This window comes from Lacerta agilis, chromosome 2 (assembly GCF_009819535.1).
Source record: "Lacerta agilis isolate rLacAgi1 chromosome 2, rLacAgi1.pri, whole genome shotgun sequence".
Classification (NCBI taxonomy): Eukaryota; Metazoa; Chordata; class Lepidosauria; order Squamata; family Lacertidae; genus Lacerta; species Lacerta agilis.
Window position 1 is genome coordinate 78,574,946 of NC_046313.1, and position 27,863 is coordinate 78,602,808.

General features: G+C 48.0%; 1 protein-coding gene across 4 annotated transcripts; it reads right to left on the reverse strand.

Annotated features, from left to right (window-relative positions):
- Positions 1–2,970: 2,970 nt before the first annotated feature.
- On the reverse strand, positions 2,971–21,716 carry WNT5A (Wnt family member 5A). 4 transcript variants are annotated; one of them, XM_033140936.1, is made up of 5 exons: positions 21,648–21,716; positions 16,035–16,162; positions 14,636–14,901; positions 9,962–10,254; positions 2,971–5,008 (listed from the first exon to the last, which is right to left on the reverse strand). In XM_033140936.1, exons 1-5 carry the CDS (start codon positions 21,651–21,653, stop codon positions 4,550–4,552), a joined length of 1,152 nt encoding a protein of 383 aa, XP_032996827.1. In that variant the 5' UTR covers positions 21,654–21,716; the 3' UTR covers positions 2,971–4,549. The 4 variants fall into 4 exon arrangements, with proteins under 4 accessions (XP_032996827.1, XP_032996824.1, XP_032996828.1 ...); XM_033140933.1 differs by lacking the exon at positions 21,648–21,716 and adding an exon at positions 16,880–17,077; XM_033140937.1 differs by lacking the exon at positions 21,648–21,716 and adding an exon at positions 16,466–16,486.
- Between the last annotated feature and the right edge of the window lie 6,147 nt (positions 21,717–27,863).

Genomic DNA, 27,863 nt, shown 5'->3' on the forward strand with positions numbered 1-27,863 from the left:
CCCAAGGAGCCATGACCTTGTGCCACCACCCAGCCCCTTTCAGGTAAGCTAAGAGATGGCAGTGTTGGGAGGGTCGGTCCACTGCTTTGTCCCACCACACAGGCTGCTACTGCTTCCTACCCTCCGAAATCAGTGCTGTCACTGCAGGAGCAAACACATCCCTCCAGGCCTACTCCAGTTACAACATACAAACAGAAACGGCCAAGGACATGTTTGTGCCTTCTGCTGCTGCCTTGATTGAGCCATCACCTCCAGCTTTGCCAGTCTTAGTTACAGCCTCTTAACTGCTATCAAAGATCTGGCAACTTGACTGGACCATCAGTAGCAGACTCCTTTGCATAAAGAATGTAATATCTCAAGAGCTTTCAACGGCATGCCCACCGGTGGACTTGTTGACATTCAACAGCAACATCCCGATGTCCCAAATCCTTTCTGTAATTTGGTCTTATCCTAAGGAGAGATCTCTCGCTTTTCCTGTTTTTAAGGCAAGATCAGAATTGAAGTAAAATCCAGCACAGCATGCACAAAGCAGTTGAGCCTGGGTGTATACCAACGCTTCAACAACTAGTTGTTTGGGTAGAGAAAAGGGAGATTAATCCAGCTCCGCCTTCTGAACAGCCAATCATTCCCGTTTTAACTTGCCAAAAAAGGATCCACTGGCTGTTGGCTGAGGGAAGGGAACTGAATAGGCAAGATTCATTTGTGCATATTGTTTCTCAACCACCTAGATAAGCCTTTCTCAACCTTGGGTCCCCAGATGTTGTTTGACTATAACTCCCATCATCCCTGACCACTGGTCCTGTGAGCTAGGCATGATGGGTGCTGTGGTCCAGCAACATCTTGGGGACCCAAAGTTGAGAAAGGCTGACCTAGATAGTGCAAGCTAGATCAGTGAAAAACTGTCTACCGAAAGTGCTCAGGATTCTCATTCTGCTTGCAGAATTTAGCAGCAGCCTCAAGGTTCTACCAAGTCTCCATTCTTACTTGCTGTATCGATGCAATGAACTCAATGGAGCTTACTTCTACCAAGATAAATGTACGGTTGTGCTTTAAAGCTTTTACATCAAGTATCGTAGCAAGTAACCTTTGGCTCACCAGATTTTGTGGAACTACAACTCCCATTCCCCCCCCTGCCATTGGCCACGCTGGTGGGAGTTTTAGTTCCCCACACCCTTTCTACACATTTTCTAAAATTCAGTTTGTCATTTGCCTATCTTACCACAAAGTATTTCTTAAAAGCAGCTTTGCTCCTTGTTTAAATAAAAACCCTCTCTCCAAAAGAATTAAAGCCACCTCCCAATATATAACCAACATTTTATTTTTATAGTCTATTTTCCATTACGGCATAAGCCTTTTTTAAAAAAAACCAGTGAAATATACAAATCACACGAGACGAAAATATGTACATTAAATGTACAGAACAAAGAAGAGGACATAGTAGATTTACATAATATCTGAAGAACGCAAGTGAAATATTTTACATTAAATAGCATTTTAATAGCTAGGATCATTAGACTCCTGTCTGCTCTCACAGACAGGAGTCGCTATAAAGAATAAGTGATTCAACATATTTTTTAAGAAAAAGGATTATGGTTTTTGTATAATAAAAACCAAAAGTGACATATTCAGTGAAGTAGTGCTTTATTTCATTTTATTTTTAAGTTGACATTGGTTTGCAGACACCAGGAACCAGGGAAGTTAAATATACCCTTGCACAATAAATTAAGAGCAATCATCATTTGGAAAGCTGATAATCCTGATGGCATTAATGAGACAGCTCACAGAACTTTGAAAAAGTAAAGCTTCTAAAATGGTAATGCCTAATATGGAAGCCTGGAATTCATTGCAATCTGCTTATATGTATTGGACAGGATGATTTAGGGGAAGAGCGGAGGTCTTTCAAGGAATGGGGTTTTGGCAAAGGCAAGAGCAAAGACTGCCTTTAAAAAAAATTAACATGGGCCGTTTGTGTTAAGATGCATTTGTGTCTCTCATTTCCATTATCCACAATGACGCCGTTGCAGGAAGAGAATGCTTCTAAGCAAGCTTCCCCCTCCAGATTTATCCATTTATATACCGCTTAGTACCCTCATTTTTAAGCGGTGTACAGGAGGGATACAGCACGCATCTCAAAATCAGTTGCAACTGACCGTAAGATCACAAACACCTCACTTAAAACACCTGCTGCAATTCAAAAAAAGTATTCACCAAGGGACCGGGGGTCAATAGATCTGATCTCAACTGGGAGGAAACTCCACAGTTGGACATACAACTTTGAAAGCATGTCTTCTGATAGACACAATCTCAGCACCTGAGCCACAGGGGACCACTAATAAACTAGTGATCAAACAGGGATATACGGTATGAGGTGGTCCTTTGGATATCTTGGGCCCAAGTAGTTAAATGGCCTTGAACTCGGCTCAGTTGCATAGGGGTAACCAGTGCAAACTTTTAAGCGTTGGGAGCTCTGTGCTGGCACCAACAGTCTAAAAGCTTGGAATTTCAATTCCCAATGGCCCTGCTGGCTGGGGCTGATGGGAGTTCCATCCCAAACATTTGGAGGGCAGTAGGTTGTGGAAGTCTGCTCCAAATCATTGCAAACTCACACATCAAGCATGTACAGTGCCCAAACATAACCAACAATAGAGGGTATACAGGAGCTTTCACTGAATTGAGCAGAAAGATACCCTTCAACACCCATGTGTTGTGAAAGCCTGCAAAACAAACAAACAAAAACAAAAAACACCCAACCTGACTTTTGTTTTTAAAAAACCCAACTTTGTTAGTGTGTGTTATTTTAAATGTGGACCGGGGTGTGGGGCACATAACAACATGTTCAGTCTAAACAAAGAAACTGTCCTGGCAAATTGAAAGCCTTTTGTACTGTTGTGCTATTGGTTTTTTTCTTTTAAAAAAAGAAATCAAAAGTTTGTAGTTTGTCCTGATAATATGATTGTATTTTTTTTTAAAAAAAAAGGTTTGAGATACCAGACACCAGCAGACCATAGTTTTCCCATATATAATTGCTCAAGTACAGTTTGAGCAGTTTGTGCATAGCTGCAATATATTTCTAAAGCATTGTGCATTAAAATGAAAAAGACACAGGATGATTGCGAAGGCGTTGCTGCCACACGGCACTTTGAATTGTAACAGCACTTTAGTAAAAGAAGTACCACGCAGTTGTATCATCAACTCAGCATTTCCCCAAATTCCGCAATGCTATCAGTCAACTGATTTTTTAAAAAAGGGAACTGACTACGCACAACACTTGAAAAAGAAAGAATTAGTTTTGAATTTATTATTTTTGTTTTTAAGGACTTTGCAGACTGCACACAAAATGCAGCTGCAGTTTCAGCACAGTCAAACCGGCACACACACTGCTTAGGAAATCCCAGATAGCTCTTCAATATTCTTATAAAGTAAGGCAGAAAGGCTTTTCTAAATGTGCATAATGTGAGATAGGCATGTTTTACTTGACGTGGCAATGTTCCAAATTCTGCTTTGATCTGCGCTGTGCAGTCAAAGTCAGATATTATTCCTCCTGGTTTGCTAGCTGTCTAAAGGAATCGGTTGGTTGGTTGTTTTTTTCCTTTACCCATTCAGAATACCTCTTCCTTCTAATGGAGACCCGTGAGACGGTACATTGTGGGAACGGTGCTGACGAGAGAACTGCAACGTTCACCTGCCCTAAAACTGGCATCCATCATGGCTGCTGCAGGTAGGCAGAGCTACAGAGCCACGCTCCCAACATGGGTTGCTACAGCTTTGAACTCACTACCACCCTACTCCAGTGCCGTGCAGGCAAACTTGAGCAATACTAGTGTTGGGAGGCCACACCCCACCCCACTGGCTACTGCTGGTTAGCGTCATTCCCCACAATGCATTTGCACAGAATTCCCAAGCCTAAATGGGGGAATGCCATGTCACGCCAATGGGCCTTTAGATGTCACCTGGCAGCACAACTGTGGCTTCTGGGAAATTCTACTTCCATCCACACCTTCAAGTTGCCACGTTGAGGAGAGCTCACGCTACAGGTTATAGATGTACGGATCAACGTTGTATCTGACTGTCTCATTTCTTTCAGGTTGCTAAAGCTCAGAGGAAAAAGCTTGCCCAGATGTGTATGTCACCAAGCCGTTACGGGTCATGCTCTGATCCAAAGCATGTAACACAGATACCTCATCTACTGCACTTGTACTATGTCCCACAAGGCTATATGGGGATGGGTTGGATTTCCCTTTGAACTACTCTATCTTTTCTTTTCTTAATTCCAAATCCTGTAAAATAAATATTCTCTCAGGTTCTCCCACCCGTTATTGCAAAACAAAAACAAAAAAAATATTTTAAAAACTATGCACAGTCTGAGCTGGATGCAGCATGCTTTCCCATCGCTTCTTGCTGAAAAAGATTTTTTTAAAAAAATCTATAAACAAGGAAAGCACCCGCTGGACTCTATAAATAAGAGTGGAGACCTTATTGGGGCAACCTCCCCCCTCCCTACTGCCCTCTGCTGGTAGACCGGAAAAAAGCTCTTCCCACCCGTCCCCATCTATTTGCAGACAAACTGGTCCACAATCTCTGTGCACTTCTTGCATTTCACGTAGCAGCACCAGTGGAACTTGCAGTGGCAGCGCTCCGTCTGCACCGTCTTGAACTGGTCGTAGCCCCGGCCGCAGCACATGAGTTCGCAGCCGTCCATGCCTTCCGAAGTCTTGTTGCAGAGGCGCCCCTGGGTGCCCAAGGAGCCGGTGCTCTCGTTGCGCACACAGTAATCGGGGCTGGGGTCTATGTACACCAGGTCGTGGATGGTGGGCGCATTAAAGCGGCTGTTCACTTGCACCAGCTTGCCCCGGAGGTTGAGCTTCATGGCTGCCGCGCTGTCGTATTTCTCCTTCAAGGCGTCGCCAACCTTGCGGAAGTCGGCCAGCTGCAGCCAGCAGGTCTTCAAGCTGCACGATCCAGACACCCCGTGACACTTGCAGGCCACGTCCGCCAAGCTGTACACCGTCTGGGTGGGAGTTGGAAAGAAGGAAGAAGGTCAGTGCAAGTCTGTGGCAAAATATATCTCCGCCACAAATGCGCAGGAGGCACGGCCTTCGCAACGGGGAATCCATTCCCCCTTGACAGCACTGCATTCCTTGGCTCAGCGCTGTCACTCTTCCAAGACACACCTCTGAACTGCCCTGTTGGGATCCTTAAAAAAAAAAAACCACACCGCCCTTATTGTGAAGGATGATTAAAAATGGCTTTACTTTCATTCATTCCCTTCACAAAAAGCCCCACCTGTTCTTAACTGTCAACTGGCACAGCATGGCAAGTGGGGGGCGTCCCACACACAAAGAGAAACTTCTGGCACGTTTCCCTGTCAATTTGTTTGTCTGCCTCCTTCTTTGTTTAATGGGCTTATTATTCACCTTTCTAATAAAAATAACCCAAGGGGAGATTATATTTATATATACATAGCACACATACGTGCATAACAGACAGGAACAAGTCTGGCTCGCATCCCTCTGTGCAACTTGTAGCATGCCATTTACCGAAAGCCTTTCACCAACCATGGGGACAATAATGAAAAGTGGACAATCAATTGCCAACAAAAAAATGATAATAATAAAGCACCATTTGTCATATAAGACTCTTGATTATATTGCAATCTTCCTAATGCTCCCGGGGAATGGTCTGGCCACCGCACAGAGGCTGAAATTACTCCATGGAAAGCTGTTTGGCATACTGTGGCTCACCACATGAATTGGGTCATTTTCTCCACATCTCTACAGATGTTTTTGTCTTGGCCTCTTGGAAAGGCACTGAGATGAAAGGGGACAATAGCTATCCTGGCGGGAGATTAAAAGGTCACAGGAGTCAAATAGCACTGGATTACACGGATCAGGGGTCTCTTGGACAACTCCTCACATCACCCCCGATATGCATGCAAGCAGCTCGTCACATGGCATTGGTCCCCTAATGATGATGCTATTAGGAGTAATTCCATGTGGTGCCTAAAGCCTCTATACTGACTGGCAGGCGCCAAGTATGGCAAGGCACTGGGAGCTCTCTTCTGCTGCTGGGCCCTGTGTGAAGCACTGCATGGCTGGATCTAGACACCCTTTTAAATTCTCAAAATGCCCCAGAGCAGGCGGCAGGGAACCTCAGGCCTGAGGCCAAACACCCAAACACACACAGCATTTCTCTTTTGTTCTTGGGACTCTCCTCAGGCTACAGCCCTCTCTCCAAGTCATACCCCCTTGGTAGTGTTTTTGTCGATGATGGAGGATAGACAGTGGAAGGCGGGCGTGTGTAGGATCTAGCCTGCACAAAGGTAAAACTTACATTCCTTGCTCCACTCCCTTTTGCCTCAGGCCCTGCCCACTCCTAGAATATGGCCCCCACAGGGTAGCCTAGAAGGGAATGTGGCCCTAGGACTGAAGAGAAGGGTTCCCCCACCACTGCTCCAGAGCTACACTAGATCAGAGACACCACAGAAAATCAAAAGGATCCCTAGATCCAGCCACCTGGTTCTTCCTGGAATGCAGGACGAGGAAGGAAAACAGTTAAGGGAACCCAGGGTAGGCAGCAGTAGCAGCAGGCCCTGACAACTGCGCAAGGAAGCCATGCGCAGGCACTGCTGACTGGAATAGGAGTGAGCTTCTGGCCACTCAAAAATGCTGCGACCTGTAACTCCCAACCAAATCTGAAAACAGACCTTTTGACTCATAGACCTTCCTGGGTAAAGAAAATTTCCAAATGCCAGTGCAGTAAGAATAATGCCCTGAACCGAAATCTCATATCCTCTCCAGTGTGCATTGGGGATTCTTGCCTGGTCCATATGCAAATCTGCTCCCCACACTAAAACAAATGGGCAGGAAAACCACATGAACACATAAGAGCTCCTGTACCCATGCAGCACCAGAGTGTTCTTCTCTTGCTGGAAAGTTCTTGCTCTCATTTCTGCCAGTATAAAGTATAAAGATTTTTTTTAAAAAAACCAGATCATGGATTACAGCATACTACACAGGCCTGGTTCAAATAGTTTTGCCTTTTCAGTGGTGGCCTCAGAGCTGTCAAATTCCTTTCCGCTTGAGGTCAAGTTGGCACACTGATGTCCCTTCCTTTAGAAGAGGAATCAAAGCATATTTATTCACTGTGCCTTTTCGGTTTCACCAAACTATGGAGCTTTGACAGCATTCTATTGTTTTAGCTACTGTTTTCCTCGTTTTTGTAATTACTCACTGTAACTTTAAAAGCACTGTTGTCTTAACTGACATTATTTTAACTGTTGTCATTATAAAATCATCATTATCAGCAGCAGCAGGAGCAGCACCATTGTTATGGACCACTCCAAGAACTACTGAAATCTACAATTACTGTAAAGAAAGTAGGGGAAATGGTTTGGCCACTGGAACGTTCTGGGTGTTCGCACATTCCCTGTTAACCTCATCTAGCCAATTCTTTCAAATGCATATTCACTTGTAAGAATAACCATGGCTTGTTCCAAATTGAAAACCAAGCAAACTGTGTATATTGCAAATTATTAGTTTGCCTCAAAACTATCGAGGTGAACTGCTGGCTGTCATGTTCAAAGGGCAAATGCTGAGTGACTCCCACGAACACATCCTACTGCCATTGTTGAAGCGGCCATCCAGTTAGCACTTGCATGGTGCTTGGCAAACACCCCAGCAAATCTTAAAAACGCAAGAACAATGTCATGTCAGATGGGGGCAGGCACTGCTTTAAACCATAATCAGAAGCCCATTTCAAACATCGTTCAAAGGTTCTTTCTAGTAGCACCTTAGAGACCAACTGAGTTTGTTCCTGGTATGAGCTTTCGTGTGCATCTGAAGTGTGCAATCGAATTTTCGATTTTGTTTTGACTATGGCAGACCAACACGGCTACCCACCTGTAATCGTTCAAAGGGATAGCAGAAAGCACCCAATATGGCCACCTAGCTTGTGGGATTAGGCAGAAGCATGGGAGATACTGTGCATTCACTGGTGGCCGTTTCCCTGGCTAAAGAGATCAGCTAGAGAGAGGAGATTCCAAGAGGGAAAGTGGAAACAGTTGGGCCAGGTGTAAGTCACTAAGCTAAGGTCTTCTTCCCTTGAACATAGGAAACTGCCTACCAAGTCAGTTCATTGCTCCATCTAGTGTAGTATTGTCTATGTTACTGGACTACAGCTCCCATCATCCTTGGCCATTGGGCTCTGCTGGCTGCGAGTCCAGCAATGTCTAGAGGGCTACAGGTCCCCCATCCAAGGTCCATACTGGCTGGCCATTTCAGACTGAGGCATTCCCAGCCCAACCTGGAGATGCCGAGGATTGAACCCCAAGACCTTCTGCACACAAAACAGATGCTCTGCTGCCAATCGCCAGGCACACGTAAGTAGGCAGAACTAAAATCTATGCCACCTGACCAGTCAGTGGACTGGCTTGCCGCTGCTAGACTTGCATCAGATTTTCTCTCCCCCTGCACACCACCCGCACTGCAGATTTTCCACTCCCGAATCGGCAGCTCCCTCCCACACCAATCTCTCCGCATGCAGCTGAGCCGCTCCATCCAAGAGAGAAAACCCCAAAACACCTCTGGGTGGGGGACAGGCCTACACCGCAATATCCTCTTTGTAAAGCCTTGGCAAGGAGACCTCGATAATTTACCCTGTATAAATAGACATGAGTCAGTGTTGACACAGCCCCAAAAATCCTGGGGTCTGACACATTAGGTGGATGCTGAATGCCACTTCCACCCAGCATTAAAAGAAAGTTGGGGGGGCAGGAGATGGAGGAGGGAGAGTTCAACCTCTGCCAAATGCCATCGCAGGGAGGCAACTCAAAGGGGGTGGTAGCAGGGAACCACTCGAAGCCGACAGGGGCAACTGTGAAAAGCAATTTTTCTCCTGCCTAGCAGCAAATTGGCCTTTCCACTGCTTTCAGATGCCTTCTTCTCACATTTAAATGCTATTAATTTTCAATTATCCTTCATCCTAATTCACCTTGAAACACAAGTGTAAAGTCTCCAGCCGACGAATCCTGGCACCGTCACTTCTAGGAAAATAATGACTTTGGCTCCTTCCACGCCAGGGCAATAAAAATGAAGTTTACACTCATTCGTTTAAAAGATTTTAAAGATTAAAAAAGCCATAAAAACTGACTTCCACCGCAGAAGAGCATGTTTTCTAATAATACAGAGAAGCTGGTTGTTGGGTGGGTGTGTTTTTTTTTTTTTCACAACCTCACAAGGAAGAGTGAAAATAGCCCCCTTGCAAGAATATTTCACTCCAGCAAAATACGGCGCTTCGGTCGCCCGCTCCAAAGAAAACTGGATTGGTTGGAAATATAAACTAATAAAATTCTATTCTGCATAAAATTCACTGTGACTTGCACAATTTTACTAGAACAACTTGGAAGGGAGGGGGGAAGGGGGTACATATTTAGACCCATGTGAAGGAAGGCTATCAACCCATGGCCCTTGTCATTGCCATTGAGCTTATACATAAGAATCTGATAAAAGCCTGCTGGATCAGGCCAGTGGTCCATCTAGTCCAGCATCCTGTTCACACAGTGGCCAACTGGAAGCCTGTGGGGAAATCAGCAAGCAGGATTCGAGCACAACTGTGCAGGCAGAGCAAAGCTATTCTAGCTAGTAGTTACTGATAGGCTTCCTTCTCCCACTCTCACTTGTTGCATTTAAATGGAACCTTTCCCCCTCCAGATCTAAAGGGAAATAACGGATCTCTCTTATTTAAACAAGACACATTCCAGAGATCACCCATCATTCAAACTCATTCAAAAGAAAATTCCTCTTCACCAAAAAACAACAACCGCACACAGAGGTTTGAGAACAGGTATTGCTACAGATTTGAAACGGGCCTTGGGAACGCAAACGGTTTGGCATCACGGTAAGAAAAGGCAAGAGCAAACATTTGGGGGAGGGGGCGGCGATCTGAGGGTGGGTGTGTGACTTACTCTCCTCCCCGCTTCGTTGTTATGCAGGTTCATCAAGATCCTGGCGCTTTCGTAAGTTCCTCTCTGGTAGATCCTCTCTCGCTCGCGGGCATCCACAAACTCTTTGGCAAAGCGGTAGCCATAGTCAATGTTGTCCCCACAGCCACCCCACAGCCAGTCCCGAGGTAAATCTTTCGGCCTGGCAGCCCGGCTGCAGCCACAGGAAGAGAGCTCCCCCTCCCGGCAGGCCCGGCTCATGGCATTGACCACACCGGCAGCACTGACTGCGTACGTGAAGGCTGTCTCCCGGCTGCCTGCAAGAAAAAAGAGGAGGCTTGGAGTTACACACCAGGATCACATACATTTATTATTTAATACAGGTGAAGATAAACTGCCATTAAATTCTGAGTCGTCCCGTCCCCCCCGAAAAGGGAAACAACAGCACACGAATGAAGTGTTCCCACTATGGCTGGGGGTATTAGATAACAAGATAGTGGCATAAAAATCCTAGGGTCTGCTATGCTGGTTTCGAAAAGGAACTCCTTAGAAAGGAATTCAGGCATCTTGAATTATCTATTCATTTATCTACAAAGAAGGAAACATATTGGAGGAGAAGCCTGAGGTCTGGCCATCTGCTCTGGTGAAATAAAAAGAAAAAATGTCAGAAGCCATCTAAAGATGTTTCTTCTTCATTGCCATGTGTTTAAAGGCTTGAAGTTCAGAGCTTGTCCCATTTGGTTAAATGGGACTTTATCCCTAGTAAATGTGCACAGGATTGCAGCATAAGAGAAAGAGTTTTCTGTGATGGAAAGCTCCACTCAAGTGGGCTAATTACTAGTTATCCTGAGGGGAAATTCATTAGTTGGAATATTACCTGAATCCAATCCCCCCCCCCCAAAAAAAAGAATTCATTTATAAAAATCTCACTTCGTAGGAGCTTGATGAAGCCCACAAGCCACATCTTTCAGTTCTTCCCAATTTTAGCCAGACCGTGCTCTCTGTAGTCTTTCAAAAGGAGTAGCTAAGGGTCTCTATGAAAGGTAAAAGGCTACTCCCTCCCTGTTATTTAACCCCCAACATCTGCTTTGCAACACACACTGTCCTCACAGTAACAGCTCCAAAAAGGTTAAAGCTGTGTTAAAGCTCTGCCTTGTGTGCTGCTGAGGTTTCTAAGAAACCAGAGGTTTGGGGGGTTTGTTGTTGTTTTACACAAAAACCATTTTGAGAACTTCACTAGCTCAGAGAATGGGACCCAATTTTCAAAGAGCCCATTCTACAGTGGAGCCTTTTAGCTATTTAGGCACTTTCGCAGAGATAGAATATATATATATATTCTATCTGAGGAAGTTAGGAATCACTGGAAAATCAAACTTTTTAAACAAATGGAACAGAATGATGAAGGCACCCAACCATTGGAACGAGGCATTTTCTGTTTGAGGGCACCTTCCTGCTTTTGGAGAACATAGGTCTACCAATTCTTGGTCGCATTTTATAAGCTTGACTCAACTTTAACAGACATAGCAGAACACTGAAAGCACCCTGTAGTATTTATTCTAGTGTAATTCACGGCAAAGTTCATAGGAGCTTTGCCTAACTGGTCCACTTCCACAGAGATAGCTCTCATCTCACGCCACATCTCACTATCATTTTGGGGGACATGCCACGTCTAGGTTCTTCTCCACAAGCATGTTTTTAAAAGAACCTTTTCAAGTCTGGACAGGGGCAAAAAGGTAGAGATCGAAATACGCCAAAGAGAGAAAGAAAACAGATGGAAGAAATTTGCATGGGAGGGGGGAGCAGTTTGAGCAAGCAGCCGTGTGCCATGAAACTTTTTCTGTAGGCTTCAGCTTCAGACGGTAGGAGCCTGTTTAAAGCAAGTCTCATCAACTTTGACAGTATTCAAAGTCTCGTTGCCAGTAGAGGGCTGGTTTGTTTAGAAGCTCCTCGCTCTCTGCTAGGCACGAACACGATTCCTTTATTATTATCTAAAGCTTTCTTGCATTCTCCCATGTAAATTGCTGATGTCTATTTCAAAAAGAAGAAGAAGAAGAAGAAGAAGAAAGCCCTCCCTACATTTATACTATTTTGACAGAAAGGGGCTGCAGAGAAAACAAGTGATTCGCATACACATCTCGAAAGGGAATTTAGGCTGTAATCCAGCTCAGTTTGATGGTTTAAATGCCATCGCCGTCAATGGGATTTAAGCTGCCCAACTGTGCACGGGAGGACTCAGGGTTTTGGGTTTGGTTTTTTTGCATCAAACTGCAAGAACTTATACAAACATATGATAAGGCGCAAAGCTATATTTCCTTTGAACAGCATTCTCAACTTGAAGCCGAGATTCCACTATTATTGCCAGTGCAGTAAAATGTCTAGTCATAGACATTTTTAAAAAAAAGTTATTAATTGAATTTGCTGCAGTTTATTACTTTCTCCTTCCAGGGAGGAAAACAAACAAACAACAACAGAGAGAGAGATTTCCCCAATATAATGCAACCAATTTTCCAGGCTCTTTCAGAAGCAAGGAAGCAGCATGCTTTATTTGAGCCAGCAATATTGTGGTGATCTGATTCACAGCACACTGAAGTGAATACCAAGGCTTTTGCAAATCAGGTTTAGATGACCAACCCCTGGGAACAGTTAAACAGAGAGCAAGTCAACGTTTTGGTACCATAGTGATGGCTCATTTGCAATCTGAACATATTGCAGGATATATTGAACTTAGCCGGAGTTTTCCTATTGACTTAAATTTGGTCCAACGGCAGTCTGAAATGTTATATAAACTTCCAGAAATTTTAGTGTGCTACATCAAACCACTATCAGCTCATAATTCTTTCAGGTCAATCAGCAAAGACATCATAGAGAAACATACAGATCCAGGCAGAGAGCCCAAACTGGCACAATCTTTTGTCCTAACTGCACACTGTAAGTGGTTTTATAGCCCTGTAAGACTGAGCCATGTCTGAGCAAAAAGCAGGGCACCAAAGCTGAGATCTTGTCCTCCATTCAAGAGAAACAGCAACCAATCCAATAGTTTATTCGAGGAAACTAGACCCAACTATGCAATGAGAGCACATACTTGTTCTCAATGAATACACTTTTCAGGATCTTTAACAGCTCAATGCACACATTACACTCACTTCTATTTTCAGTTAATCTAAGTGGCCAATTACCCTACTAAATAAAAATAAATGCATGCAGATGTCTTGTCGAGAAGAAACAGAGGCCTGGAAGCAATGGGGACCCATTCCAGGAATTGTAGATGCAAAGTCTGCAAAAAGAGACCATGGCAACTTAGACATTAGTCTTCAAGGCTGGAACATACCTGACCAGGTATACAAATGCTTAAGGTTTCAGTACTTTCAGGCTTTTGCTGTACTGTTTTTATTTGTTTTTCGGTATGGGGCAGTGATAATCTGGCCAGTTATTCTAAACCTCTCAGTTCTACAGCATCTGTAATGCAAAGCTGCAGGAGAAGACTTAAGTCTTCAATAAACAAATGTTTCTACTTAGTTCCTTTTTTGGGGGTGGGAGGCATGGAAAATGTTTAATCTGAGATTTTGTAAAGCTTATTTTTACATAAAATTAACTTCTAGGGTAAATGTGACTTAACAGCATCCCTGCAAGCAATGCAGAAGCCTACTCAATGCATAAATGAAGTTACCTTTAATCTAATTTTAAAGTCATTCCAATCCTTCCCTATCCTATTTCAAAAAGAGGGATTTAAAATTAGATTTAGATCTCCGCATTCTGAGATGCTGGTATACACAAGTTGTACGTTTGGGGCTGGGGGGGGGGGGGAACATGGAGATAGAGGTATAAATTTTAATGTATACTACAAATGCCATTATTCTAGTTGGGGAGGGGGAGCAACCCATCAGTCATTAGAGTGACGCTGCCTTTTAACCCTTGTAATTTAAGCAGGGGCAGTATTTATGCTGATGTGAGCTCTACAGCAGAAGGGCCCTATCAAAAGCAGCTAACAGAAGCTACACTCTCAGCATACAGGGATTGGGAGATTGCTCCAAGACAGCATTTTTAATTAACCATAATAATTATGGTTAAACGCATGCAACACCTACCTATGTTCTTAACCTCAATGAAAGCACGTTGACTACGAGTATCAACATATTTCATTTCTAAATTGAAATCCCCTTGAAACAAAAATTATTTTGCTAGGGGAAGAGAAGGGGGGGGAAGGCTGCAGTTTTAAAGCACACTTAATTAGGGAGTAAGCCCCATTGAGCACACTGGGGGCTTGCTTCCAAACACAGAGAGAATTGGGCTGTAAAGGGGAAATGGACTGCACATAAAAATTATGGCATGACAAAAAGCTGACGTGTGGTTAATCTGGAGTCAAATTCAATTGTCACACAGCTTTGGAATCCCAGATATAGAAATGACCCTGTTCTGGCTGAAAACGACTTGTTTTCATGCTTCCTCCTTTAAATTTAGATCTGGCTTAATTTTAAACTGCAGCAGGACAAGGTGAGAACGGCAATGCTACTCTTCCTGTTCCATACCACCAGTGGTCCCCATGCACTTCTAGCTTCACAGGAAGGATCTCTGGGCTAAAGGCTGTTTAGCTTTCTCCTTCTTGACAGGTTTCAATGGCGCATAAAGAACCTGGCAGGTTTTCCTAGCGCACACACCATGACATAAATCCAGCACACACAACTCCCAGGCACTTCCTACCTATCTGCATGACTCTGCCAAAAACAGAGTTGTTATCCACAGTGCTACAATTCCATCTTCTGTGGCGGAACTGATACTGGCACTCCTTGATCCCCGTCTTGGCGCCCTCTCCGATGTACTGCATGTGGTCCTGGTACAAGTGGCAGAGTTTCTTTTGTCCTTGGGAGAGCCCGGCCAGTTGGCTGCAAAGGGGCTGGGCTCCAATGATGTACACCTCCGGCATCTGAACGGGGTTCATGGGGTTCATGTGGTTCATACCCAGAGACCTGTGAAAAGACAAAGGGTTGCAGCAATAAGCTCAAGAACAGCAGCTGAATGCACATGCTGCGTGGATTCCGCAGACATGGAACCCAGCCCTGAAACAAATTTGCTTGTTCCATTTGGTCTGCTGGGGACGGCGGCCAAAATGTGGGAAAGGTGCAGGGTGTGTGTGTGTCTTCAGCTCCGTTCAATGGTTGGAAAGCTAAAGCAAACCACATGCATGAAGTTATTGAGACAGACACTGAATTATGCAGCTATCTAAATATGATGGCTGCCCCCCTCTTAGGCTGTCTCCCCTCCTAGGCTTCAAATTTCACACTATCCACCCCTATGGTTTTTTTTTCTTTTTTCAAACCTGGAAACAAAATCCAAGATGCTCCAGAACACGCTTCATTCTCTAACATGCCATGTCAATCTTTTTTAAAAAAGAAAAATAACTATCAGACACTACAGAATCTTCTGTAACAAGAGAATTGTCACCATCCAAAAGTTTGGTCTCATGATGCAGGCCAGATAAATTAAATGGGATTTTGAGGCCCTCCCTCCCCTCACGCCATCATTTAAAAATTCACAATCAAGAACTGGCACACAAGTGAACCCAGTCACCAAATGCCTTATTCACGCAATGTCTTAAAGACCTCAACATGTGTGCCTGTTTTCAAAGGGATAAATTTAATCTCAGCTCTCTGCGTGAATATCTACTCAGAAGCAAATTCTATTCAGAGAAATTGAGCTTACTCCCTAGTAAGTGTGCCTAGGGTTTCACAGCCTCATTTGCACAATTCTTTTGAGCTGAAACCAGCAAGACCCTAAACACACACGACTCAAAAGTATGTGGCTCACTTTTGCACACGTGTCTAGGAAGCGAGGACATTCCCAATTACAATTTTACATTTAGTTTACTTTCTAGAGTACTACTTATTCCAAACCAGGATTTGAATGACTACATAAATGCAGACTGCTTATCCTTTCCCCTCCATCCCTCCTAAAAGAATAGGAAAAATGGATTCAGGGTGTTCATAGTTTTTATTTTCTCAGGATCAAACTAGGCCTCCTCCACCTTATTGGATGGGTTTTTTAAAAAAACGGGAGGGGGTTAATTAATTTGCACAGATGATGAAAATATTAAAAAGCTTACCACCAAGAGCTGGCTTCTATCACAACTTGGATAAGTGAAGAGAAGATGGCCAGACTCAGAAAGAGGTACTTAGAAGTCATTGCCTCTGTCCACAGAGCTCCACCTTGGACTAAGGTTCCCATGGACTTCTGCAGGGGAGGGAAGAAGAGAGCGAGAAGCTTTTATGGCCTGGACTGGACCATCTCAGAAGGAACAAAGCGCTGCCCCGGGGGGGTCTGGGAGAGGCGGCGGTCCTTCTGCGCCTCAGCCAGGGACTTGTGCGGTGGCCAAGCCAGTGTCTGCTCCAAGTTCATTCACCCGCCTCGCTGCGAAGACTCGGCTTTTGAGTGAATCCCAAAGCAGTCTCGATAACGAGGAGAAAAAAGCTGAGTAGAAGCGGCACCCAGCCCACAGTTTCATGGACACACACAAATACATACATACACACACACCATCCGCCTCCGGAAAGAAAAAGAAGGCCGTTGCCAGCACCTTCCGCGCTTTGCTGCTCAGACGCGGAGAGCGCAACAAGTGAAGAGCGACGGTCAGTCGACGGGGAGGACAACAGCACCCACGTCCCAGCCGTGGCGCTCGACTTCGGATTAGAACGACGCGCGCCTCCTCCTTTTTAATTATAGGAGCCGCTTCCAGACGAGAATCGTCAAAACGGATCTTGCTCAGGAAGGTGTTTGCAAATCACGTTTTTTGCCGCCGGCCATCGCTCCTCCCCAACGTCCGCGCATAAAATCCCCCGTCTCGTCCCGCCTCCTCCCCCCGATCACAGACAGCAAGACCTACGGCTCTGACACAAACCAAAACCCCGCAGAGACGGACAGTGTCACCCCACCCCCCATCCCGCTCCTCACTGTGCTATCTGGATAAGTTAAGACAGAGCCGTACGGAGGGAGGGGCAACAAGGCGCAAAGGCGCGCAGCGGGGAAACGCGTCCGCAGAAGCGCGCCGCAGTTTGAAGCAGCCGATGAGCGCAGAGCTCTCTCTTCTGGGCGAGGGGGCAATAAGAGGACAGTGTCCTGGGCCCCTGGGACCATCCAGTTGGAAGCGCACGGTGGGGGAGACGGGAATATTGGAAGCTCCTCCAGCCTCGGGCAGGGACCTGGGGGCGAATTAGCCGCCCCGCTAGTTCGACTCCTCTCTTCCCACCCCCTCCTCCGCGCAGCCCATTTCTGGTTACCGTGGGGGAACGAAGGCGAAAGGGTATAGGAAACCCTTCCATGTACTGCCAAATGGCGATAGGAGGCTGCTTGCTCTTTTTCACAGGGGAAGAAGATTCATTGCTCCCTTTCATGAACTGGGAGCAAACCCTTGTTCTTGCTTTAAACAGGACTATGAAGAAGAATTTGCAGCCCGAAGTTCTATCTGGCGGCCGCACTCCGGTAACCTGTCCCGCCCCGCCCGTTTAATGTTACGTGAGGCATTCCAGAGTCTGGAATGACGCACCTCGAAATCGTCCTCTGGAGCCAACCGATCCGAGTTTGTGTGTGTGAACTGAACAGAGCTACTCGAGAGTGTCACAAGAGCAAAAAATGCTGCGGGTGGGGTGTAGTTCCGTGGCTATCAGCGCTGCAAGCGCCACTTTGGACAGCAACCGGGACTTTTGCACGCAGGATATAAAGGACTCGATCCGCCATTCAAGTCGTTGTAAACAGAAATGTAGAACGAGGGACAGCTCGATCCAGAAAAGCAGTAGCAGCAGTCCAAGCTTATAACAGAGAAATGAAGCCCGGGCGACTTCGGTTGAGTTTACTCCCAAGTAAATAACGCGCGCATAAGGCTCCCGTGACTGGCTTTTTATTGGCCCGATTACAAGAATCCGATAAGGGACAGGATGATGGCCTAATAATGCAAGCAAAGAGAAGCTACTTGGTCTCCGCTCCAGACTCACGCGCTAGTTTGGCCTTTCAAGTAGGCGCTTTCCACCTAATCCGATTGACAAACCCGTCCAGACCGCGTCGCCGTTCCCCCTCTAACTCCGGTCTTGCCTTAGGACGTCGGACGCCGTTATTCCAGGGGGCTTAAGGCGGCGTAATGGTCAGAGCGCTTGGCGGGCTCGACGGATGTCGGTGCGGAGAGCTGTGAGTGCCTCTCTAGCTTCAGTGGGCCGGGTTCCAAGAAGGGCCTTCTCGAGTACACCGGATCGCGGAAACGAGGGGGCTTTTCGGAGGCGTGGCAGTGGCGGAGCGGTTCCCCCAGGCTCCAAGGCCGGTGCGTTGACACCGGCGGGCTCCCTCGCGCCTCGAGCCAGGCGATCGCGCCACGAAGAAGGCGGCTCTGGCGCCGGAAGGGTCCGAGCGAGGAAACTTGGCCCTGCCCGGCCTATCGCGGGGTCCCCGCGCTTGCCGTCTCACGCCTTGGCAGGCCCGAACTTTGCTGCGTCCAGAGGTCCTCGTCCACCCACAGCCCGATTCCCCTTACTACAGATATACATATATAAAACACCTTATCAACCAGGAGCTCCTACTCGGGAGAAAGCCAAGGGCCAACGTAGCCCCGCGGAGCAGCCTTCCTCCCCGAGCAGAGCATGACACAAGGCTGCAGGAATTTGGGGGAACAGGCCGGAGGGGGGTGCGCGTCTAGTGACGGGCCGCTGACGGCGCCCGATTTATTTCCCCGGCAGTCTGAAGCGCCTTGAAGGAATGTGGAGAGTTCATGCCCCATAAAGCCGGCCACGCTCCAGCAAATTGGGGACGGGGAGGGAGCAGAGAAGGCGAGGCTGGAGAGGAACAGAAAGCCCCCGCAGCCGTCGGGGGGATGCAAAGCTCATGCGCGTGTGCAAATAACAGAAGGGAATAAATTCCCAGCTATATAGTTCCAGTACAGTATTGGTGAGAGAAGCCAATGTGTGTGTTTCGGCCGATGTGCACGTAAGAGATTCAACGCCCCCCCCCCTTTTTGCCACTGACTCCCTGTGTGGCCCGATCCCCTCGGTTTTTCCGCGTGTCTTATGGGACTGTTGAATGAGCGATTGACTACGTCGGCACCGCCCGTCGGGCGCCTTGCGCCTCTCTCAAAGCGTCGTGCGAACAAGGCGGAAACTTCGCGGTCCCAGTCTCGGAGCTCTACCACTCTCTTCCCGACGAGGGCAGCGCGCCGCCGGAGATGCGAGCCCGTCCGTCGCAAAGGAAAGCCTCACGCAAAGGTGCTGGCGGAGTCGAGGGGGGTAGTCCTAGGGGCATTGTCAAGGGGGTGTGGGCGCGCGGGATAGCAGTGGCAGCTTCTCCAAAAGTCAACCACTGATGGTGATTTAAGAAAATATGTAGGCTACAGTACTGTATATCCGAATGAGAATACCCATCTCTGCCACACAAACCCATTTTCGGCTGAAAATAAAATACTTCCAGTAGCACCTTAGAGACCAACTAAGTTTGTTATTAGTATGAGCTTTCGTGTGCATGCACACTTCTTCAGATACAGTTTCGGCTGTGATCGTGACACCGGCAGGCCTTGACTTCGGAATCCGGGGCCGCAAGGAGATTCTTCGGGAGGAGTTTCTATTCAAACTCCGCGCGCGCCGTGTCGAAATATTAGGCTCGGAGGATAAACGCTAGTATAGCTGCATCTGAGCGATCTTCTGCGCACAGATCCAGCTATAGATCTAATATTTAAAACGAGTCACCTGGTTTATGGCGGAGCCGGCTTTGTTTTAAAGGAGAGAGAGCCTAGTTTGACGCGGAAGCCGTTCTCCGCCTTCCCCAATAGAGGGCAACCTCAGCCGTCAAACGAAGCCCCGGAACGCTACGCTAGGGGGCCAGGGAAAGTGGGACGGTGCCTCTCCGCGTTTCGCCCTCTCTTTTTGTTAGAAGTAAATACTTCACCATTTCTTGGGGTTATTCCGTTCAGCCTGAACCAGAACGGAGAAAGAGCTCGGAGGCGGAGACCCCCCTTCGGAGGGCGCCAAAAAGAAAGGCCCGGTGGTGTGGAGCGCCACGAAGTCTCCCTGAACCGTTTTTTGAAATGCTAGGCGAACACTGGAAACAAGCCGCCGAAGAGTCCATTGGGACCGGGCCATTTAAACTTCGCGTTCGAAGGCAGCCCCCGGACAGAGCAGCCTGTTGCTTTTTGTGGGAGAAATTAGCTGTTTTAAAACGTTGTCTTTTTTGGGGGGTGGAGATCATCCCTCCCCAAGAGTAGCCAGAAGGGCTCGCCCGCCTGCGATCCTAACTTGCTTCTCTCGCTCGCTCGCTCTCCACCCCCCCCCCCAATTAAAAAAAAGAAAAAAGAGCACAGGAGGTCTGGAAAGCCTGTTAGGGCATCTGGTTTTATGGCCGCTGTTTTAATGCTAGCTCTACCTTGGGTAAGTAGGCATGCAGACTGCGAGCCCCCTGGGCTCGGGTGGGTTGTAAAACGCAGGAACAATTGCCGAGGCGGGCCGGCTGGACGGCTTTGCAGGGCCAAGAGCGAGCCCACCACCTTGCCCTGGAGGGGAGGGGGCTTTGGAAAAGAAGGGGGGCTAAGAAAAGCGGGCGAAGCATTCCAAGGTTTTATGGGCTGCAGTTTTTAAACAAGGAAAGGTACTCATATACTAAAACTCCGGGAGGTGGAAGAGGGGAGGGAAAAGGTTGCCTTTTCTCCTCGCCCCCCTGCTCTTCCATATTAAATGAGATCCCGGGACTTTCGTTCAAGATCTCCCTGGATCTCTCCTTCTCCTCTCCTCCGCCCCGCCATCCCTCAAAAAGATTAGTTTCTGGGTGAAACTGAACTCCCGGTGACCTCGCGACTGTAACTAATTTAGCATACAATTGACAATTAAAAACAAACACACACAACCTCCTCAATGTGGAGCATCAAAGGGACAGCGAGGCTTGGAGGGGGGAGCAAGGGGGGGCAAAGCAAAGCCCCTTCCGTCCTCCCCTTCCAACACAAGCGGAACGCTTTACAGATGCAAAGTGACAATATGCAGAAACCGAGAGCAAAATTTGAGGGACTGAGGTGGAGGAGGAGGAGAAGAAAAGCGGCCAGGTTTTTCACTGGCCACGAGCCAAGTTCTCTTAAAGGTACAGGCCTCCTTGTCTGCCATGCCCGGGTTCTTCAACAGAAGTCCGCACGGGAGAAAGTGGCAAGAGATGTCCTTTAAACCTCGATCCGCCTTGGAAGTGGCGGATGGCCCGGGGGGGGGGGCGGTTAGACTGAGAAGTTTTAGGCGCTGGGAATAAGTTCTTAAAAGAACAGATAAGGGCTTTCCAAGGAAATCAACTCTACTAAGACAAGGGGAGGGGGGCATTATGGGAAGGGTGGGGCAGAATCGGAGCATTTTGCAGCAACAGGTTTGTTACGAGACTTGAGAGTTCTGACCGGCGGGGGAGCGCGCGCAAAGAGGGGCTCCTGAATGAACGAGGTGAAGAGAGAGGGAAGCCTATGTTCTCTTTCTTTCGCTCTCGTCAGTTTCACCTTAAGCCAAATATTTGTAAGAAATCCGAAGCCACGGGCTCCTTCTCGCGCCCTCCCTCTCCAAGGAGCTAATTTTCAAGCGCGCGCTCTCTCTTTCGACGATTTTCCCCCGATCGCAAATTTGGAGCAAATCCAGCCATCGCTTCGGACCCCACTCCCCTCCTTCCCGCAGCCCAGCGGATTTCGAGCCCCCGCCCCGCTTTTCCATTCCCAAGTTGTGTTACTCACCTCCATTGTTGTTGCGGGAGGGAGAAAGCGTCGAAGATGGGGTGGTCGGGGGCGGACGGGCGAGGAGAAGAAAGAGACCCGCGAAAGCGAGCCTAGCTTAGCAGCCAAGTAATCCACAAGCGAGTTGGTGCGAAGCCCAAATCGTCGCCGTACGCTCCGAGGCAGAGAAAGGCAGCGGTTGGAAAGGGATCTCCGCCGGGCCGGGCCGGGCCGGGCCGCTCCAGCGACGGAGCAGAGGCGCCTCCTTCGCAAGGTCCATCCGCGGTCGCGCAGGGACGGGACCGGCTCCGAGGCTGGCAGCTCCTCGCTCGGCTCTGGGGCTCAGACCGGCCCAGGTAGTGGTGGTGCTGCAGCAGCGAGTTGGGTGCCTCCGGAGCGCGCCTGCAAGGCTCCCTCCGGCGCTCGCCTGCTGCCTACCCGCTGCCACGGGGCGCCCGGGGCTGTCGAGCCGTGCCCAGGCTGCGTCCCTCCATTGCAAGCCAGTCAAGACGGGTGGCGGCGGGCGGGGGGGGGGCGCAAGGCGAGCTCCTCCGGGCTTCAAAGCGGGAGGCGGCGGCGGCGGCGGCGGCTGCCCCAATCCATGGCCCGCGGTGGCGCGAAGGTGCCTCTTCCCCTCGACCGACTTCCTTCCTTCCTTCTCCCCGCGGCTACATGCTCCGCCGCGCGGGGTAGAGTCGCTCCCGGCGCTCGCCTTCCCTCCGGCGGCTGGCGCGCTTCTGCCCTCGCCGCTCCTCCGAAGTGCAAGAAAAGTTGCGGCGGCGGCGGCGGCGTCCGAAGGGGGAAAGAGAACGGGAGGGGAGGGGAGGTGCAGAGAGCGGGCGAGAGGGAGCCCTTGGAGAGAGGCGCGCATGCGCCCCGCGCCGTCCTATGGCAGCCCAGAGCGAGGTTTTAAGGAGCACCTCAGGCGGCAGCCTCGGGAGGGACGCGGCGCGGAGATGCTCCGCGCAAGGGGAAGAAGGGTGCCCGGCGGCGCGGGCGAGTGTGTCTTCTCCGCCGCCAGACTTTTGCAAAAGGCGCCATTGGGATACGGACGCCATCCGCATCAGTGAATCCGGAGTGGCTGCTTTGCCCCCCCCCCGCCCCGAAAAGCATTTGTTAATTTTCTCTCCATTTCTAAATCAGTTGGGAATTTAGGTTCACTAGGCTGACGCAGGAATAGTTACCACTCCCACGAGTAGCAGTGACTCCGCCGATTTAGAAGACTCTTGCCCTTGCTTTTGTTGTTAATTTTCTGGTTTTTATTTTTTAATCATTCTTTTAATAATCGCGGTTACGAGTTTTCTGATCATTGCTTGTTTGATTTTGGATTTGTTTTTGCAACGCTTTGAGTTCCAAGGATTAGATACCTACTACTAGTAGTAAATAAATAAAGAATCCAGCACTTACTCTTTTCAGATCCAGGACTCGCCCTTAATCCGAGTGTACAACATGGAGACAACTTTTGATTTATTTATTTATTTAACGTGGTGGCGTGAGTGGGCACCACCCACTTTAGCTCAGGTGCGAACTTCTGAGAATTTAGTTAGTCTCATTGGAATTAAAGGGGCCTTACTTCCAAGTACTGTAGGTATGTAGGAGCGGGTGGCTGCAGACTAAGGCAACTATCCCTAATCTGACGCCCTCCAGATGTTTTGTTCTACAATTCCCATCAGCCCCCGGCAACAGATCCAGTAGGTAGGGATGATGGAAACTATAGTTCAGCAACATCTGGCCAGGAGCACAAGGTTGAGGAAGGCCGGTCTAAGGGTTTGCTATGAGGGTTTTTTGTTTTGTTTTAATTAGTCGGCTCAGCTCTTCGGGTTAGGCAGCTGCGCAGCGAAGCTCTGCAAGTCCTCAGCTAGATTGGTAAAGAAAAATCGTTTTATATGCGTTATATATGGGATATAACAATGTGACACCAGATGGCGCTGTGGAGTCCCGTCTTTCCCTGTCGGATTTCCCTGTATGAATTTGCAACAAGTTTAACTGAATCCCTTCTTTGACGGGTCTAGATCAAGGAATAAATAATAAAAGGAGAGTGGTGCCTCTGGCCATGAGCGAAGTGCGCTTTCCTCCCCAAGAAACAGCTATGATGACCAAGGTGGCTTCAAGAACAAGAAAGTGCCTAATGGTATACAGTACACTACTCACAAAACTTTGACCTGCACCAAATCCGATGGGCAGGGGAAGAAGTTTCACGTGACTGCCTTGGAAGGATAATGGTGCAGATCGGAGCCCCCTACATCACCCACGTCCATGTATTGAAAGGTTGGTATAAAGCCCTGCTTTGCCATGAGCGCAACAGGAGCGCTACTAGCAGATAACACAGATCAGAACAAAGGCCCATCTATTCCTGCATCCTGTTACCTGCAGTGGCGAAGCAGAGGCTCCTAGAGTCCTGGGGAACCCAGGATCAAAACCTGGGGGCACTGCCCCGCTCCTGTTGTTGCTGCTGCTAGCAAATGGTATTTATCTGATCTCTGCTGAAAGGCATCTAAAACCGTACAAGGTAACTATGACTGTATTAGGGGGCGAAGAGTAACCTACAGGAAGCGATCTTGAACATGTCCGTCAAAGGGTCAATTTAAAGAAATGGCACCAGAAACTCTCTGCCTGCAGAAAAGCTCCCCCCCCCACGAAGAATTTCCTGCTTAAATATGGTGAGTGGAGGGATTTCCAATCCTTCAAGCCCCTATTAATGGTGATCAGCCCATAAGGATCATGATATAATCTATTCAGCTCATTCTTAAGTACGTTTACACAGTAGTATGTCCCATCGAAATAATAATAATCATAAACCTTCTGTTATCAACGTGGTCAATTCTATATCGCCGTGCCACAGTCCAATGGAACGTCAACCGCACTGACAATTTCAGTGGGCTGAAGCGTGCCTAAGTCTCTGGCGGATAGGGGTCCTGTACACGACAGAGATAACCCCCATTTCATTGGCTAGACAAAGTCTTAGACTCGCCACCTGAGTATAAATAGTATTCGCCAGGTGCATCTGCAAGTTAAAAAAAACAAACCAAGGAAAACGATTCATAGGATCGATACTTGAGGTAAGTAGTATTACAGTACTGTATATGCAATCTGTGGTTGAAATTCAGTAAAGATAGGATTACAGTCCAAACACATTACTATATAAATTATGACGTTTTGAATAACTTTATTTCTCACACAAATCACTTACACAGATCCACCTCGCAGAAAGAAAGATACGATATATAAACAGATACAACGATAGATAAAAGATGATAGATAGATTGTATCTTGATGGCGACGACAACCTTTTTAAAGGCTGCAATTTTAAGCACGCATACTAGGTTGCAACCCTAAGCAGGTTAACCAAGAAACTTTATGATCGTAGAAGTCTCACTGAAATCCAATGGGATTTATTTCTGAGCAAAAGTCCTTAGGATCCTGAGCTGCACACCTCTCCCCCCGCCCCCTTAGGCTAAACCCCCTCTATGGTTTGCAAGTCACTCTTGCTCGATTTTACTTCCTACTAAACCACCCGATTAGGATTGGGTTGCCGGTCGGCGCCGTCGGGGAACACGCATACAAACACACACAGCGATTACACGTGTAGTTGTGGGATGACACTTCCTACCCAGCCCAGCCCAGCCCCCTTGAAGGATGACTAAGCCCTGGCAGTTCGGTTTCCTCCTTCGGCGGTGTGTGTTTCCGTTGTCAATTTGGCAGGTTGTTGACAAGCCACGGTCGGTTAAATCAGGCAGGATCTGAATGAAAGGCTTGCTGGAGCTTTTGTCCTCCCTGGCCTTTGTAGGGCTCCGCCAAAGCCGTCGCTCGGGCTGGCGGCTGCCTCTCCCCTCGCTTCCCCCCCCCACCCCCCCATCTCCGGCTCTGGCTCAGCCATCCAAGAGCAAAGAGAAGCAGGAGGCCTTGAGCGCGCCCTGCCTCCCCTTCCCGCGCGTCCTGGGAGAGGATCTCTGGCAAAGGGAGACCAAATGGTCAGTGGTGGGAGGGAAGGGTAGCCATCTCTGCAGTCCGCACAAGAGCCGTCCCCACCTTCTCCCTGTTTGCCTGAGGAGGTGATCCAATCCAACCTCTTCCCCACCGTAACCTGCTCTCAGTTATGACTAGGTGGGAATGGAAGGTGCGTCAAACTACAGCTCTATATACCGGTGCTTGGAAGTGATGATGGGGACTTGTTCCCCAGAAAGTGTGCTGAGGACTGAAGCCTTAGGTGACAGCGGTATTATTTGGTTTTGCAGATTACCTACGATGCTTCCATTTCCAGCTCAATTCTTCATTGAAGCTTCTTGTCATCCTTGTGAAGCTTCATAAACACCCCATCCCCCTCATCCCCTGTCTCAATTTGCCCCCAAAGAGTGGGGTGGGCAAGGACACCAACAAGATTCTTCAGTTATTTAAGCCCTTTGCTCATCTTCAGTTGTTGTTCCACAATAGTTCATTTCCACCAAAGCCAAGGAGATTGAGGCCTACAGAGAGTGAAGGTAGTATTGAGTTTGAGCTCTGTGATAAATCAATGGAGGATACGGTTATCAATGGCTCCTAGCCATCATGGATTTGTTTTATGCCTCTAAACACGAGATACTGAGAATCACAAGAGGGGAGAGTACTGCAGCACTCTTGCCCTGCTTGTGGACTTCCTGTAGACATGTGGTTGGCCACTGTGAGAACAGGATGTTGGGCTAGATGGGCCTTTGGCCTGATCCAGCAAGGCTCTTGTATGTTTATGTTCTGCAAAGTACCCAGATGAACAGCACAATCCTATCTGTACTCAGAAACAAGCCCTGATTTCAATTAGACCAACTCTCAGGGAAGTGTTCTCACCCACAAACTTACCCTTTCTCGACCTCAACCCCACCTTGCCCTGCCCAACCTTCGATAGAGATTAAAAATATTGATTCACCTTATGGAACTTGATTTACTGAGACTTACCTGTGGCCCTCTTGGCTTTCAGCCTCCGTACAAATGTCAGCAACTATATATGCAGAACAAAGGCACAATCCTGCAAAACCACATTTCCCTGTCCGCGGGGGCCATTCGTATCAGCAGGGCTTACTTCCAAGCAAACATGTTTAGGATATTTGTGCCCCTGGGAGATAAGATATACAATGGGACAATTCTGGGAAATGTGCTCCAGAGGATCAGCTGCTCGTCTTTTCGATGTGGACCAGATTGCCTTAATTGTGGGAGGCATGAAGAGTAAGCTCTACTTCAGGTTACCTTGGGGGGGGGGGTCTCTGTTCCCTTGTAGTGGGAAACACACTCTGTTCATCACCCCAAACATTGTTTCCAGTATTACTGCACACAGTTTTCTGTGACTACCTGACTGTGACAGGTGGGGAAGCTAAGACCTGGCTGCAAGGAAGAAGTTGAAGACAGGAACTGGAAACATCAGGCCCATGAGGCCCTCCAAGCCTCTTTGTTTGGCCCTCTGGACTCTTCCAGGCCACACCCTCTTTCCTCAGACCACCCCATTTAACCAGCATTGCTTCACACCCTCCTTGAATGCTTTTGCCTAACTGGAAAGTGTCCTATCATGCCTCTTGCTTCTCTGGATAGAGGATAGAGAGGGTTGTGCGAGTGTGTGCAGAAAGTAACTAAATAGCCAGGGGTACAAAGGTAAAAGGGGGCTGGGGCGATGTTTGGGGGAGGTGTTGCTGTTGCTGTTGCCATTTTATCTTTATTTTAGAACTTGTGATTTATGTGGAAATTGTTCAGTTTGGTTGTGTAGTTTTAGTGATTTATTTATTGTATATATGACTGCTTTTCTTAAGTTGTAGCAAGGCTTTTGATCAGAGTTGTTGTTGTTGTTGTTGCTGCTGCTGTTTTATTAAATTTATATATGACTCTCCATCAGAGTTCCCCGCCCACACCCAGCCCAACTGAAAGATGCTGGGGATTGAAGCAGGCAGCATGTGCCTGCAAAATAGACCCTCTGCCCCGTCTAGCGACCCTGCAATACATTCCTGGAAACTCAGTCAAGACGATTTTTAAAGGAACAGGCTGCGTAAGGAGATGCTGATCAGGCGACCGAAGCTGCCGGAGAAAGGCCTGTCTGCGATGAAGCCCCACAGCTTCCTCGTCTGTTTGTGCCCCATCGCAAGTGCAGGATCCAACGCAGCCGGCCTGCTGGAAGCCTGCTCCTCGCCGGATGAGGCTCCCAGCGCAATGAAGCCCTTCCCCGCCTTGACTCTTATCTCTGCACTACCAGAGCGGCTCGCTCTCGGGACCTTTTATGGCTCC